At 31.9% G+C, this 17095-nt stretch overlaps 1 protein-coding gene across 1 annotated transcript; it reads left to right on the forward strand.

Moving 5' to 3' along the window:
• Nucleotides 1-14737: 14737 nt before the first annotated feature.
• LOC109336975 (thylakoid lumenal 17.9 kDa protein, chloroplastic-like) lies at nucleotides 14738-16732 on the forward strand. The gene is made up of 4 exons (XM_019573829.1): nucleotides 14738-15117; nucleotides 15541-15655; nucleotides 15812-15881; nucleotides 16370-16732. Exons 1-4 carry the CDS (start codon nucleotides 14843-14845, stop codon nucleotides 16588-16590), a joined length of 681 nt encoding a protein of 226 aa, XP_019429374.1. The 5' UTR covers nucleotides 14738-14842; the 3' UTR covers nucleotides 16591-16732.
• Nucleotides 16733-17095: the final 363 nt, after the last annotated feature.

Below are 17095 nucleotides of genomic sequence, written 5' to 3' on the forward strand. Positions count from 1 at the left end.
TACGGGACCTGTACTCTCGATTATTTCCGATTAGGATGTTGGATGGATATTGGTGTAAGGTGGATAATCATGACATATCATGCATACATTACCATTGTGGAAGTGAATTCCCACCTGTGAGTTACAAGCATCGTATATTCCTACGTTTATGCATGTGATGTGGTTATGAGTAGCATGATGATTATATTACTTGATATATTGGTAAGGTTAGAATAAATGGTAAGTTATGTATTACTTCATAATGTCAATGATAAATGATGAACTATATGTTAAAATATATTTTATGTTTGAGTGTGATATTCTGAGTAAGTCCACGCCGTCAATGAATTTATGTTCATTAGATGTCTTACTCTCTCTGTTGTATTGTTCTTGTTTTGTATATATTTGCTATGCAGATGGCCAACAACAGCACTCACATTCGAGGTTATCACTTCACGATGTCCCCGAGGGGACAATGGGATAGTGACGGACACAAATATACATACACAGGTCCCTGCGGTCTGTCGTTGCACATGGTGTGCAACGAGTCATCGATGATGATCCCTCAACCCGACACCTACTTTGATACTTCTTTCACCTTGCCGCCAAGGGGGCTGAGCGTTGGACTTCGGTACCCGCCAGTCAGGACTGACGGCGCTGTTCTCTCCCATGGTCATAGGACATGGACAGATTGTTTGGGTGCTCCGTCATCCAGTAGAGCCAAGAGGAGCCGAGTTCTTGGAGGAGGTCCCTACAAGAGGGCTCTGGCATTGAGAATGTCATCCCCTCCGAATTATGCCGCGGGGTTATGGCATAATGAAGTGGAGGAAGAGGAAGAGGAGGACGAGGTCGTTGAGCTCGTAAATGTAGAGAGTTTGGTGGAGGTGATCGGCCTCGTGTCTGACTCTGAAGAGGAGGAGGACCCTAGTGAGGGGTCCAGTATTCCGGGAATCTTTTGAGTCAGCTTGTGGATTAGTCGATGTCCCCCTTTTGTTTTTGGTGGGGGCTGTGTTTCTTTTTTATTTTTGTATATGTTAGTGGCGATGTAGTTTCCGCCTTTGTTGACCTAGTCTGTATGAACTAATTATAACTTAACCGATTATATGCATTGTATTATTCAGGAAATTGTGAATCAGGTTAAGTTATCATTCGATAATGATAAGTTGATTTTCTGCATTCGAGTTACTTAAAGTGATGTCCCAGAAAAGGAAGATTTGAAAAGGAAACAATTTTATATAATTCATTTCAAAAAAAATTTACCCATTTTTCCGCAACGTTTTTTAGAAGTATTTTTCGGGGCATTACACACACTCCCAAGCTGATCAAGCCTTATTCACAAAATCAACAAACAACAACTTCACAATAATCTTGGTCTATGTAGATAATCTAGTCCTCAGTGGGAACAATATAGAATAAATCAATCAAGTCAAGCATATCTTAGACACTAGTTACAAGATTAAAGATCCAGGAACATTGAGATATTTTTGCAAGATTAGCAAATAGAATTCACCTTAATCAGAGAAAGTATACTATCTCTCTCTATTAGAAGAATCAGGCACTCTTGCATCTAAGCATGCCAGAAACCCCTTTTAGCCATCCATCAAGTTACAAGCTCATGAAGGTACACCAATACTAGATCCTTCTTCATATAGAAGGCTAGTTGGAAAACTGATTTACCTTACAATATCAAGACCTGATATCTCTTATGTCATATAAAAATTAAGCCTTTTCATGAACAACCCTTTAGACACTCACTACAAAGCAGCCTTGAGAGTCCTTCATTACCTCAAACACTCTCCTTCTCAATGCATGTTTTTCTCTACTGCTACCTCCCTAAAACTATCTGCCTTTTCAGAATCAGATTAGGCAAGTTTCTTGGACACATGTAAGTCTATTACAGGATTCTGCATACTCCTTGGTTCATCAATAATTTCTTGGAAAACCAAGAAATAAAACACTATCAGTAGGTCTTCCTTAGAAGCTGAATATAGAGCTCTAGGAAGTTTAGCTTGTGAACTACAATGGCTTAGTTACCTTCTGGATGATCTCAAGTTTCCTATTTTGAAATCAATCTTTGTTTATTGTGACCATCAATCCGCAATTTACTTAGCCCACAATCCGGTTTTCCATGAGTGCACAAAGAAATTGACTACCATGTCATCAGAGAGAAGATTCAAAATTGTCTCATTCATCTCCTTCCTATTCGTTCATCAGACCAACTTGAAGATACTTTTGCCAAACCGTTGCCATCTAAACTTTTTCAGATTTTCATCTCCAAGCTAGGATTCTCTGATTTAAACCATCCACCTTGAGGGGGCTGTTAAAATTAGTTACCTTGTACATGAAGAAATCTCTTTTTCCATATTCATCATCTTAGCTTTTGGGTTCTTCTTTTGTTTTTAGCCCATTCTTTTCTAGGGGTGGCAAAATTATCCATAATCCAAAATCCATCCAAATTAAATCCATCCAAATTAAATCCATCCAAATCCATCCGTTAGAACTAATGGATTTAAATTGATATAATCCAATGGATGATGTTGATAATGGATGGATTCAAATCCATCCATTATATCCAATGGATATCCATGGTTATATCCATTTGGATGGATAACCAATCCATCCAAAAAAATAAAAATAAAAACAATTTTTTTCCAATTAATTCAACATTAATATAAAAAATCTCTCACCTTTCTAAGCATAATCTCACACACATTATAAAAGTTGAAAATTGCAATTGTGATTTTAAAAAGTGCTTATCAAAAAAGTATAAACGATTACGGCCTTAGTGCTTTACCCCAACATCTTAATGCAAAGTATAAATATATCATTTTGGTTATTGACTAATGTGATAATATAATAACAAAATTAAATATTTCAGGATGATGAACTGTTACATACAACTTATGGAAGTCCCAATTATTAGTGGTGTAAATAGTTTTGGTTTAAACCGTAAAACTGATGAAACCGAACCGAACCATAAAATGCGGTTCGGTTCAGTTTCGTGGTTCGGTTTAGTTTTTTTATTTTGAACCATTTAAGTTCGGTTTGGTTCTCGGTTTTGTAAATTTTGGAACCGTTAGAACCGAACCGACCCGCATATTAAAAAATAATTTTATTTTATATTTGGATGATTAAGCTTTAAAGTTAGGAGATAAAATATGAATAAGAATTTAGGATTATTAATAAAATAGTCTATAAATAATAGGCAAATAGAAAGAAAAAAAATTAGTAAACAAACCTAAATATCTATTATCTCTATTATTCATTGAGAAAATAGAAAGAAAACTAAAAAAAAACTAGTTTACATTTTGTCACTATTAGAGATGAAATTAATCAAATAAAGAAATTAAAAAACTAAAAGAAAATAAAGAAAGAACTTGATGATATTACTAATGATGTGGAATATTAGGTGTTACTGTTGGACTAAAATATTGGTACCAAGTTTGTCATTCTTAAATTTTGTTGAACATTTTAGAAGATTTTGTGGACTAAAATTTCAAGTTTGTAGTGCGTTGAGATGTTGAATTATTATTGTTTTACTAGAAAGAGTATTAAATATTTTATTATTGACGTGTTTAGTATTCATTTAGTTGACTTTATACTTTGCAAATTATGTTCAACTATTTCTTAAATGATTTTCTTTAAATAAGTTGAAAAAATGCAGAACCGAACCACTAATGAACGGTTCGATTCCTAAATAAAATTTGCGGTTAATCGAACCGAACCATATCTTTGTGTTCGCTTCGGTCATTAAATTGTGTCAAAAACCGAACTGGACTTTTACACCCATACCAATTATGTTGCACCGGAGATTTTTGCTACTAAGAGTGCTTATAAAAAAAATTCAAAAAAACACTTTTTAAAAGTGTTTGTTAAGAAAAATATTTTTTAAAATTGATATTTAAAAATGCTTTATTAAATAATATTATTTAAAAGAATTTTTTTCTTTAAATTGCTTTATTAAAATGTTTTGTTCAAATTAAAAAAAAAAGTGGGTTGGATATCCATCCATCCAATCCATTAAAATTTATACATGGATAGAATGGATGGATTGAAATCCATTGGATATGGATGGATTGGATAATTTAAAAATGTGATGTAATGGATTTATTTGGATTGATGGATAGTTTTATATCCATCCATTGAGATCCAAATCCAAACCCATCCAAACTCATCCAATTGCCACCCCTATTCTTTTCTTTCTCTTTCTTTTATTAGTTTTTGGGCTTCTGGCTTAACTAGATCACATTTCCCTTTTTCTGTTTTATTATTCCGTTTTTAGCTTTCAGTTAGAAGGTCGTTTTCAACAACATTCATTTTTTGTTTTTCCTTGCCTTGTATAAATACTTCCTTCTATTACTAAGAAGGTATAGAAAATTTTTATTCTCCCTGATTCCTTCTCTCATGGCTAGTTACGATTCTAAGACCTGGCATGATCCACCTGATTGTTTGTTAAGAAGATAGTACTCTAGTGATTGTCATGGAACAGAACTTCACCTTCCTTAATGCATAATTTATTTACCAATTCCACAAGTCATAAGACTTCCTTACACACTTTACCAGTTGTCAAATACTCTACTTCAATTGTGGATATAGCAAAAGAAGATGTTGGACTGTCTCTGTTTCAGGGTAGGTAGTTCAATTGGCTGCTACTCTAAATAGAGACCAATTCTTGAGCAGTTTGCCATATGAAATGAGCAAGAAGATGAGTGTGAAGAAAGCTCGTGAGTATGTTCAGGGAGCTCTTTCTAGATTAATTAGAGCTAGCAAATAACTCATCAAATTAGGGGAAGATGAGTCTAATATTGTGGATATTAGGTCACGCCTCACAACTACATCTTCAACTCACAATTAATAGAATGGAGTAAAAGGGTAGCCTGGTTATCTTTGTGTCTACTTATTATAGGTCATTTGATTATTTTTGTTAGATGTTAGGTTTGTGAAAATGGAATGTCTATTGAAGGTTGTTATTTGCTAGTATGATGTGGTCATAAAAATTGAGAAGAGAGTGATAACTTGGCTAGTGAGTATTTTGGAAGAAGACTACTCCAATGTTTTCTAAAGTATACAAACCATAACATGAATGAAGCGCCTTATATTTATTTTGAATTGCAATCTGATATGAATTTTTTTGGATAGAACTGCATTGAGTTGAGTTAGATATAAAAGTTAATTACAGTGGAATAACATAAGGATTCTGGAATATTTAGTGATATTCATACCTCACCACTAACTAAAAAATTGTTTTTGAAAAGATGTCAGGATCTTCTAAGTGGGAAATTTAACTATCTTAAAGGCTATGGGTAGTACATTACTTTATTAATTCTTATTTGAGTGTATTGTCTATGCACTAGCAATATAAAGATTTATACATAATTAATATATCATCTGTCATTTATTTGAATTACTTTTATTTAAACGTTAATAGTAATTATAAATAAATAGTGAATAATATAATAACAATATAAAAATCTCTTACTATTGCATCATTTTGTCTTCTTATTTTCTTTTGAGCTTTACCTTATATATTCGGTCACTGCATTATCGACGGACTCTATTGTTGACAGAAGGCTAAACCGCATGCGCTGGTCGTATTTAATTGACAAGATTACCTATCTCGGATGATGTCCTCACTCCCATTCATAAGTTAATCAAAGTGGTACTTTTTACTTTTAAAAATTTTATTTTATTTACATGTCAATATGTAATTGGCTTATGACAAAGAAAGAGACATTGTTGGGACAGGTGATCATCATCTGTATTTAATTGCAAACACTAATCAAAATGAAATTGTGATAAAAACATGCAACATGTTTGAGTTAGAAAAGCTTATCTTGCTTGAAAATGAGGCAATGCATCTAAGGTCAAGAATATAGAACATACTTTTTAATTACAAAAAATTCTACATAAATAGAAGGGAAATAGTAACATATTTGCGGTATAATCAATCCAGAAGGTAGTTCTCTAAAAATATGAAGGTCGCAAGTATTTTGTGGGTAGAGTATTCCACCGGCTCTGCAACATGCAGATTTCCACTAAAGAATGATATGAGATCATATAATTGGAACTCCTGTCACAGAACATTGAAATGCAGGTTGTTAGACACTTATCCAAATGGGTATCTATAAAGAACAGCAAAGAAGGCAATGAGCAATAAATAAATACATTCTGTTTATAGTTTAAAAAACATCAACCAAATTTTAATCTTCTTAGGTATGAACAACTAATAAACAGTGTCATAAATATCTATCATAAATTATATCATTGACAAAACATAAGTTTTTCTTAATCGATTCACTTATGGTTTGTCTTGACATTCTTCTTTCTCCGGGAATTGGACTAATCTTCATTTGATTTACTTTCCTTATCCAAGCTTCTTCCAATCTTTTCCACACATGTCCAAATCACCTAAGGCATAATTGTACCATCTTTTCTAATATACGAGTTATTTCAAATTTCTTTCTAATCATATCTTGTTTATAGTATCCACTCATTTAACACAACATTCTAATATTTACTATATGGAGTTTGTTCTCTTATTGGCATTTCACCCTCTAAGATACATTCATTTTCTCATATAACATTGCAAGTCTTACAGTCGTTTGGTAATACTTTTCCTTAAGCTTAAGAGGTACCTAGTTTTTTAAATTGCACTTACCGCAGTTAATGAGATTGTTGTCATTGTGGTGTAACTTTTTTGTAATCAAAAAAATATTTTTGAATTTAATGGGATCTGATGCTACTCAAATGTTGTCCAATGTGGTTTCGTTGCAGCACAACACGACATCATCATTGTGATTAGATATCACACCATATTTTGGTGTGATGAGGTTGCAACGGTCACCGCAACTATAATATTGTGACCACATCAAGTAATGCAGTCTCAATTTAAATCAATGGAGATACCTTTTTATCGCATATGACACTAGAAGATCATATGCTTCTCTAGACACATTATCATACGCCTTTTCCAAATCACTGAAGATCATGGGCAAGTGTCTTTTGTTCCTTCAGCATCTCTCCATCAAACATTGTAGGAAGTATATAGCCTCCACGGTCACCATCTCCAGTATAAAACCAAATTGATTTTTAGTGATATGTTTCTTTTGTCTCAACCTTCGCTCACTTATTTTCTCTCATAGCTTTATAGTATGGTTCATGAGCATAATCCCATTAGTTTGCACAATTTTATATGTCGTCGTTGTTCTTATAAATAGTTACTAAAATGTTTCTCCTCCACTCGTTTGACATCCTCTTAAACCTCATAATTTCATTAAACAACTTTATGAGCCAACTACTACCCTACTCTCCTAGAACCTTTCAAGTCTCAATAGATATATTATCTCGTGTAACCGTTTTGTTATTTTCTATCATTTTCAAAGTCTCTTTCACACCTCTGAAATCATAGTTTCATAATAGAAAATAAGAACCAACAAGACGTTGGTCTAGTGGTGTAAGGTTCCGCTGGATTCCTATGATGACCAAAAGATCAGGGGTTCGATTCCTGGGAGATACACTTGTTGGGAAGGGCAGCCGCAAACCCCAAAAGGGATTAGTTCCTTACAAAAAGGTAAAAGGATACCCTTAATAATACCCAAAAAGAATAGAAAATGAGAACATATTGAGATCAAGTAATGCAACTTGAAGTGTTAAAGTATCAAGAAGCATTATTACCATTTAATGTATCTGGACTCAAGATTTGGCACTACTCTCCAAATTGAAGTACTCCACCCAAACTTCAAGTCGAAAAAGGACTTTGCCATGTTATATTGGTGATAAGAACACGTAGTTGATCAATGAGTATCTTAAGGTGCAAGTTCTTGTTGGCAACCTCCTGTTTTTATCAAAGTTTAACACAACACAAGTATAATATTAAAAGACACTATATAGGCTCTCAAGTAAAAAAGAGAATGGCTCACGACACAAGGATCCCACCTAGTGGGACCTGAAAAGGATAAATATATACAACCTTATCCCAACAGTAGAGAAGCTATTTCCACATAGTACTAAGCAATAACTTACGCTGTGCCAAGCTCACCCTCTTCAACAACTTCAGTCTAGAGCAAAAAAAATTGACAAACTATATTGTTTCAGCAGTAGATTAATCTAAAACCCTTAAGACATTTTAGTTTCATTTCGTAGTAGCCAACAAAACATGATTGAAAAATAAGTGTTTTCTAAATCCCCATCAACTAGAATCTGTGCCTATAGTGAAAATTTCACTGTTCAGGCTTTGTAAAGAACATGATCAGGGATGACTAAAGTGTATACAATTATTAAAACCTTATTACAACCTACCTTTATCAGAGAAGAGGCTCGTTCTTCCAACTTGGCAATTTCTGCTTCATCTGCAGGGTCAGCATTTGAGCCAGTTACAAATGCCTTCGCTTAAAATATTAACTGGATTAGTTTCACAGAGAAAGAAAAGTTCCCCGAGATCAAAGAACAGTAGAAAAGCTCACAATTAGATGCACTCAATAAATATTTAAGCAAAACAGTAACACACAAAAACGTGTTGGCTACTTAAACAAATGGAAGGAACAACACGAGCTGTGGAACTCATGTGAATGTCAGGCTAGGTCCCTTGGTACCTGTCAAGGATATCTTCAATTTCAATCTGCACATTTAGCTTGTTGACTTGAAAGACCTTAAGCGATGCACTCCATGATGAAAAAATTCTTGCACACTACATTAAAGGATGGTCTTGATGCATGATAGTATAGTGCTAGAGAGAGAAATTAGGAATCTGTACGCATTTTACAAAAAGTTTGATATGTGTAAAGAATTGGGACTTATCCATACGATTCTCAAGCTTGTTTGAGCTCATGGCTGGGATAGTGGAATTGCCAGGGTTAAATGTTTAGTGAAGCAAAATAAACAATTCATGCTATACAGTATACACATAAACTCTAAAAATAGAAAACATACACAACATTGAAGAGGCAAGCTCAAAATCAATAACAACTCAAATCCAATACAAGTTAAATAGTTTAAGCCTCTCCGAGGTTTAAAAGTAAGTACTAAATAGCTCAAAATCAATGAGATAACTCAACTCCAATATAAAAACTTGCATAAGAAAAGAGGATTTCGCTGGAAATATTTCAATGATGCCGGAAACAGAGCCAACTCGCTGGAAGGAGAACAAAACAGTTCGAAAATCACCAGAAAATCAAAGAAAATGGCGAGAGCACTGTTTTGGAAGGATGGCATGAAAGCTGCTCATCCAAGAGCCTTTAGTTAGAATTATGGTTAGGGGTGGGTGCAAAAAGATGATTGAGTCCAAAAAAGAAGAAAGCAGTTTAAAAATGAGGGTAAACTGGGGTTTCACCTTGTTATCCCTATCTTGGTGGGGTCATGCCGGGAAACATAGCGGCCGCATTAACCAGCCAGAATCGCATTCCAGCAATGCCCTAAACTAAGATACAATCCCACTGGGAATGACTACCTAGTTTGATACCACATTTCATCAAGAAATCAAGGATACCATACAAGGCACCGATATTATACAACACAGAAATACAGCACATTTTAAAAGAAGGGATACCACTGTGCTAAAATCAGTATTCTAGTTGTGTTTGGAATTGCTGTCACGGTTACATTAATTATGATTGTGGTGGTCATTATAAAGGAGGTTGTAACTGTTTAATATGAATGTTTTTATAATTAAAAAATATTTTTTGAATTTAATGTTGTTAGATGCGGTCATGTTGCAGCTCGAATCATGATTCAGTCACATCATTTTGATTTGGTATGATTACATTGCAATTTGAAACAATGTGTGACATATATAAAATAATTATAAATTAACATAAAAGAACAAATATTACATTAAAAAAAAGAAACAATGTATGAACCACGTATAAGTTTTATATATTATTACTGTATCATCTAATAAGTTTTATACATTATTACTGTATCATCTAATATGTTGATATAGTAGTATAAAACCATCTTAGATCCTAGGATAATTAAAAGATCAAGACTTCGATCTTTGTGAGAGATACTCATTGTGAGGGACAATCACACAATCCGAAATAAATTAATTCTTTACCTACAAAGTGTGAAGAAATAGTTTTAATAGTACCCAAAAAAAACTAGGAATTGGGAGAATCAATCACTACTAATTGCTAGTAGTCTAGTGTGGGAATATCTAAGAGTCTGTTTTAAATGGGAAGGCAGGAGAAGTGAAAGCGCTAGAGTAATGTAACATATATATTTTTTCTTTTTCTTTTCCTTCTAAAGTCTAACTTGCAAATAGACTTTAGTAAAACCAAAATTAAATATATAAATACATTTTGCTCATTTCCGTTATTACCACTTGGCAAATTCACTCATATGGTGCACCTTGACCAAAAAACTATGATTTTGGTGCACCTTTTAGAAACACTACAAAATTAGTGTAATTTTTCTAAAATCAGCAATGGAATTGTCGATTTGTGTATTTTTTTTTCTTTCACTCCCCCTAAAATCGATACTAGGAGAGAGTTTTATTAAAAGTAATTTTTTTTTACAATCTCCCCCCTAAATCGTCAATGGAGGGGATTTATATAAATTTTTTTTTTAGTCCTTCCCCCTAAATCGGCAATATGCGGAAGTTTTTGTTTTTTTTTTTGTTTTTTTTATCCCCTAAATCGACAAATGGGGGAGTTTTTTATTTTTTTTTAATTTGTGGGAGTTATATTATTAACTTTAGGGTTTCTTTTTTCAAACACTAACTCTAACAACACACAACATAATAATTTTTATCAACCCTAACCATAACAACAGAACACAATAATGAAATATATTTTGCAAGACACTAATAATATTTTTTGCCAGACACCAATATTAGTTTCTTGCAAAAAATATTTCATTATTGTGTTCTGTTATTAGGGTTAGAGTTGATAAAAATTATTATGTTGTGTGTTGGTAGGGTTAGTGTTTGAAAAATTAAACTCTAAAACTAATAATATAACTCCCACAAATTAAAAAAAAAATCAAAAACTCCCCCATTGCCAATTTAGGGGAGGATAAAAAAACAAAAAACAAAAACAAAAACTCCCCCATATTGCCGATTTAGGGGGAAGGACTAAAAAAAATAAAAAATTTATATAAATCCCTTCCCCCCATTGACGATTTAGGGGGGAGATTGTAAAAAAAATTACTTTTAATAAAACTCCCCCTAGTCCCGATTTTGGGGGGAGTGAGAGAAAAACAAAGTACACAAATCGGCAATTTCATTGTTGTTTTCAGAAAAAATTACACTAGTTTTGTAATTTTTTTAAAAGGTGCACCAAAATCATAATTTTTCAGTCAAGGTGCACCATATGGGTGAATTTGCCATTACCACTCTATTCAATTAATTAAAATATATAGATATTATTGGTATTAAAATTAAATACAATGGTAGAATGCAGTGACGGACATTATATAAGAAATGTTAAAAATACTAATTTAATTCTTAATATTTTGGACCATTTTTAGTGAGCAAATTTATACATTAACACTAAAATAGGTTTTTATTCTTAAAAATGATGTCTTTAAAAAAATAATGTCCATGAGAAGACTTGAAACTCGAATATAGGACTTGCAATGAACCGAACCAATTCATTATTTATTCGAAACTCAACTCGTTATTTAGTTCGATAAATATGGTTCATAAACCAAATGAGTCGATCTTGAGCTGGAAATGAAGCTCATTAAATAAACGAGTCGAACTTAAGTTAGATACAGTTCGAATCATTATGTTCATGAGTTGACTCTATATATAAAAAAACTATATTTTTTTTATGTTTATTGTTATTATATCATGACTCATGCATTAGCCTTGTGGGCTAATGAGTTTCATTGTTAAAAAATAAAATGTTGAGTGTGAACATGTGCTTTCATTGTTAAAACTAAATTAATTATTTGAGTTGTCCAAATGAACCAATTCAAACTAAACGGAACAATTGGTGAACTTAAACTAGGCCAAACTCAAGCTAAAAAAAACTTGTATCAAACTCGAATCGTGTTTTGAGCTATGCAAATCCTTATCAAACTGAACCGAGTGGAGTTTTGGTTCTGTTCAGCTCATTTCTAATCGTACTCGAGGATATGGAGGATATGGTGCTTTATTTTCCAAAGTTGTTATATAATTTCTTCTTTTTTTCATGGTTGTTTTCTCTATGTCTACACACTTATGTAACATATTTTCTATCTAGTAAATTGTGTCACTTTATGTGTTATGTGTTGTGATTTGTCAAGAAACATTTAATTATTAAACTTTTAAGTTAAACATATTTTTTAACCAATCATAATAAGTGACACATGAAGTGACATATTTTTTAGGATAACAGATGTGCTTCCCTTAAAAATAGTGTTAAGACTGGATCAGTCAGTTCAGTTGGTGAACTAATCCCTATATCAATACAGTACATCAATCATATTGGTCATACAATCATATCAGTCAATATTAGTCATAGTAGTCGGTTTTCATTTAAATTATATTGGTCATTTAAAATTACAATTTTTTTTATGAAAGTGACTTATTTTTTTACCAAAATGTTATTATGAATGATCAAACATACAATTACTACATTTGTTTATAATTCTAAAATATGGTTCGTCACTAAGTCATACATCTTGTTTTAAAAAATGCACATAAAAATAATTTATCATAGCATTTATTAATTTTTGAACATTAATAGTAGTATAATATATATGTAAATATAAATTTATTGATATATAGTTTAATTTGTTAACTATCAATTCAACCAATATGGGTTGGTTGAAGCTAAATGTTGACGGTAGCTGGCAGAACTACTTGCTATGGAGCAGGGTCTTCGTTTGGCTTGGAACAAGAGTCATCATGTTGTTATTCTAGAAAGTGATTGTCTAGAAGCCATCCACATGGTGGCTGAGAATTTGCAGACTCGCCTACATCATTTGAGTCAAGTTCTACAAAACATATTTGAGCTGTTGAACAGGAATTGGGAAGTGCGTGTACAACATACTTTCATAGAGGCAAACATGTTAGCAATTCTTAGCTAAGATTATATTGAACTACAATGATTCTCATATTTCTTGGGACTCGCCACCTACAAGAGCATCCTACATCATGCAAATGGACTTATACCCTATCTTGTAATTTTTTCCTTTCCGATATACCAAAAAATTCAACCGGTATACTACCATACTAATATCTTGACTGATTTCATAACCGATACAATATTAATATTATTCCTTAAAAATACTGAACTTTTACATTGTAGTTTTCATCCGGTTAGTTTAAAAATAGATTTAATATCCTTTTAAATTTAGGTTTATAAATAAATTATATTGGGTAACTCCAAGACAATACATAAATATCCTTTTACCCATATACGATATAATGAATGTTTTATTATTAGGAATATGATATATAGATAAGTTATATTTTTATATTTCATTCTGTTTGGATGATATGAAATATTTAGAAGGGATTTACTGGAATCTCACATAAGAATGTTTGATTCCCATAAAAATGGTAAAATTTGTTTGCCTAAAATGATTTTTTAACTTTCTTCTACACTTATTTTTGGTGGTGGATGGAGTTTTTGATCAACCAATGAACCAATAATATTCTTCTCAACTTTTTTATTAACATAAGAAAATGAAATTGACACATATTAATTTCGGGGATAAAAAGTAACAGATTCCATATATAGTTGGATTTAATTTAGTGAAAATCATTAGGATTTGATATGCATTTTTTAAGTAATGTTGATATGCATTATTATTATTATGATTATTATTATTATGATTATTATTTTCTTTTTAGTTTCATATTAGATGAGTTAAACTATTGTTATTTTTCAATAATAATTGCAACACTGTAGAACCTTATTTTCTAATCATTATTACTTGTATTTCATATAAATTAAGTTTTTAGTTTTAGTTTATGAACTTTAAGATTATAAAATTTGGGATTATATTATTTAATCTCATAATTTGTTTACCTTTGAGTACTTTACCTAAAACTGAATATAAATTAATGAGAAAAAATATATGTACTAACAATATATGAGTTTTATATACTGTCAGTGAATCATTTACTATTCATTTTCATCTTCATTAACTCTTCATAAAAAAATATAAATAAATGACAGATAATATACTGTATGTACATAAATCTTTATATCTACAGTACATAGATATTACACTCTAAGCTAATATATTTCATTTGAGTAAGGTAGAAAAATTATTCTTTATAAGTGAATTACAAAAAATTATTTTTTGTTTATGTCATTTTTAAAATATACATTTTTATAATGTTTATCGTCATATATATTTTTACAATAGTTTTTTAATATCTCATAACAAATACTAAAAAATATTAATATAAAAGAAAATCTAAAAGTTATTAACTTGAATCAGACAATCCACAAAATAAATATATAATAAAATAAGCAATCCAAATAGACATCGATCCAAAAAAGATGAAACTATTATTTAAATTTCAACGTTAAAATGACAAGCGACATTAATTAGAAAAAATAGGTTATCTAAATACAAACATCCCTTCATAAAGAAATATCACTTTTTACTTATTTTTCATAAATAAAATTTGAGTAAAACATATTTATGCTAGAATTTTAAACTTTTATTTTTTTAATTAAGAAAAAAAAATACAAACTTTAATCCATACTAAAAGAAGAAATGCACAATCTTTTTTTTTTTAAAAAACTATCTCAGACACACTTATAAACTAAGCAAATGATATCCTTGTAGTACATAAAAAAACTGACCAAAGGATAACATTCAAAAGCAGACCTGTGGCTAGAATGAGCCAAAACAAATACATGATGGAACAAAGCTGATAGAGGCAAGAACATGAATTAGATTGAGGAAGATCTCATAAATCATGAGTTTGATTGGTTTCCTCCCTCCTCTTTCATGTTCTTACACTAACAATAACACCATTCACAAACTTGTTCCAACTCCCAAACTGAACACTGAAAATCCAAACCTTGGACAAAGGGTCCTACCTAATCTCCTCTCTCTTGCTCTTGCTCTTACCTTCACAACCACTCCATTATCTTCTTATGCAATCCCTTCCCTCAATTCTCAGCCCCCTTCAACCTCTCTCACCACTCCTTTTTCTCAGTCCAAGAACTTGGAACTTGGGCTAGAAAATGGGTATGCCATAATTTGAAATATTGTTCATATGTTGCCCTTTTGCCTTGCTCAATTTGCTAGACTAGTTTTCACAAAATATCTATTATCCCAAAAGTGTCACTCGCTGTATTTGACTGAAAAAATGTAACTAAGTTAAAAGTTTAATGATTAAGTATTTTTCTGACCAATTACATCTAATAGCATATGGACTAACACATTTTTTGAGACAAATTAAAAGATGTGCGCTCTGTTTTTACAGCCTTCGAAACCTTCTTAAACTCAATTTGCAGTCATATAATGGCTTTCTTTACTTTTTACTAATGTACACATTCTGCTATTAGTTTATTTCTTATAGAAGTGGTTTATGCATTTCAATCACCCTTGCATGTTTGGTATTACCATGATTTATATCTTTATTATTTTATGTGTACAATTATATTGCAGAAAAATTAGACCTTGCCCATCAATCAATCCAGGTTGTATATCAACAAATCCTAAGTCATCATCATTTTCCTTTCCTTGGCAGATTCCTGAACAAGAGTCTGATAATGCCATTCAGGTTTCTAACCATTACTCAAAAGTATCCCATATGTCCATTATCAAGTTCAAAATTTGGTCTTTGGCTGTTTATAACTTTCTTGTAAAGTTTGCTTTCATTTGAGTTATATGTAGCCATTACTGAGTAACATATTATAAGTTATATTTTCTTCTTCAGAAATTGCGTGAAGCAATCCTGAAGACTCAGAAAAATGTGAAATTCCAACTTGTGGAAGATACCCCTAATGGTATAAGGCTCAACTCAGTTTTTCTGCTCATTATTTGGAATAGAGATCCGTTGTTCCAGATCATGCCATACTTTGTCCGGGAAGTAAATGAAAACATGTCATGTCAGTTAAAATTTTAAAAACTTCACTATTATTTTTTTTGTTTCATTATTATTGATTTGGGATAGTATCTGGGACAACATAATCTCTGTTACATTATTTGATCAATCTACTTTTCACATTTGAAAATAAATTGTAGCAACTTAGGCCTATCAGCTACTTGTAGTGGTGTTTTCGAGTAAAAAACATGTGAGCATTTCAAAAATGAGGAGTTTCTCAAAAGTACTAAGTCCTACATAGAACAAACTACTTACTTTATAATCGTTTATAAGGAATTGTGAGTCTGTGTATCACTTTGTAATCCTTTATAAGGAATTGAAGAATTGTACAGAAAGACTAATTTACAAGACAGAGCAAATAACTTCACTAATACCAAAATGACTCTGCAGGTCAATATCTACAAGCTGAAGTTGATGGAGGATTTGATAGAGATGTACTTGAGTTTCTGGTGAAAGGTGATGTTGTTTCCTACCGGTGTATGGCAAAGAAAGTAAATTATGTATACCCTTTCACTACAGCATTTGGAGATTCAAAGGGTCAAGAAGGAAAAATCAAGCAAATTAATGATTTATTGGGCTGGTATGCTCCAAGTTTTGATTCCATGGAATAGTGTAGTTTTGTGCAGTTATTGGTTTTGTTCCTTGATTGATGAAAGCTCAGTGGCTTTATTATTATATTTTTGCCTTAGCATGTGCAATTTCATGGCTTCTGCAGCTTATTATTTAAAATATAATGCAAGAATCTTAGACTTATCATGGCAGAAACATTTCAACAAGTTTTCTATCTGTTAGTTTCTAATTAAGACTGTCTTTATTAGCTATTGCTGCATTACACTTAGGCTAATTAATCATTGGGTAATCACCTTAGAGCAGAAGGGAAATATAACAGCTATGAAATTCACTAACTCTACTTTAATATAAAGAAGTTCCTAGGAGGAAAAATGGAAAATGTAGCAGTCATGTGCCTTCAAGGCTCTGTTTTGACTTGAAAGGATTAATGTTACTCTTTTGAGAATAAGGTGAAAAGTGACTTTGTGGAGTAAAGAGTGTAGTGTATGTGGCTAGTGTTACTCTTGTTCTGGCTAGTGTTTATGATCAATTCTCACACCAGTAACC

The sequence above is a fragment of the Lupinus angustifolius genome, unplaced genomic scaffold (assembly GCF_001865875.1).
Source record: "Lupinus angustifolius cultivar Tanjil unplaced genomic scaffold, LupAngTanjil_v1.0 Scaffold_1_574, whole genome shotgun sequence".
NCBI lineage: Eukaryota > Viridiplantae > Streptophyta > Magnoliopsida > Fabales > Fabaceae > Lupinus > Lupinus angustifolius.

What these genes read in the sequence shown, in the direction of transcription:
- LOC109336975 (XM_019573829.1), top strand. Translation starts at nt 14,843, where the DNA reads ATGAGTTTGATTGGTTTCCTCCCTCCTCTTTCATGTTCTTACACTAAC. An exon ending in GAACTTGGGCTAGAAAATGG is followed by an intron (nt 15,118 to 15,540) that starts GTATGCCATAAT and finishes ATTATATTGCAG; the next exon opens with AAAAATTAGACCTTGCCCAT. An exon ending in AGTCTGATAATGCCATTCAG is followed by an intron (nt 15,656 to 15,811) that starts GTTTCTAACCAT and finishes TTTCTTCTTCAG; the next exon opens with AAATTGCGTGAAGCAATCCT.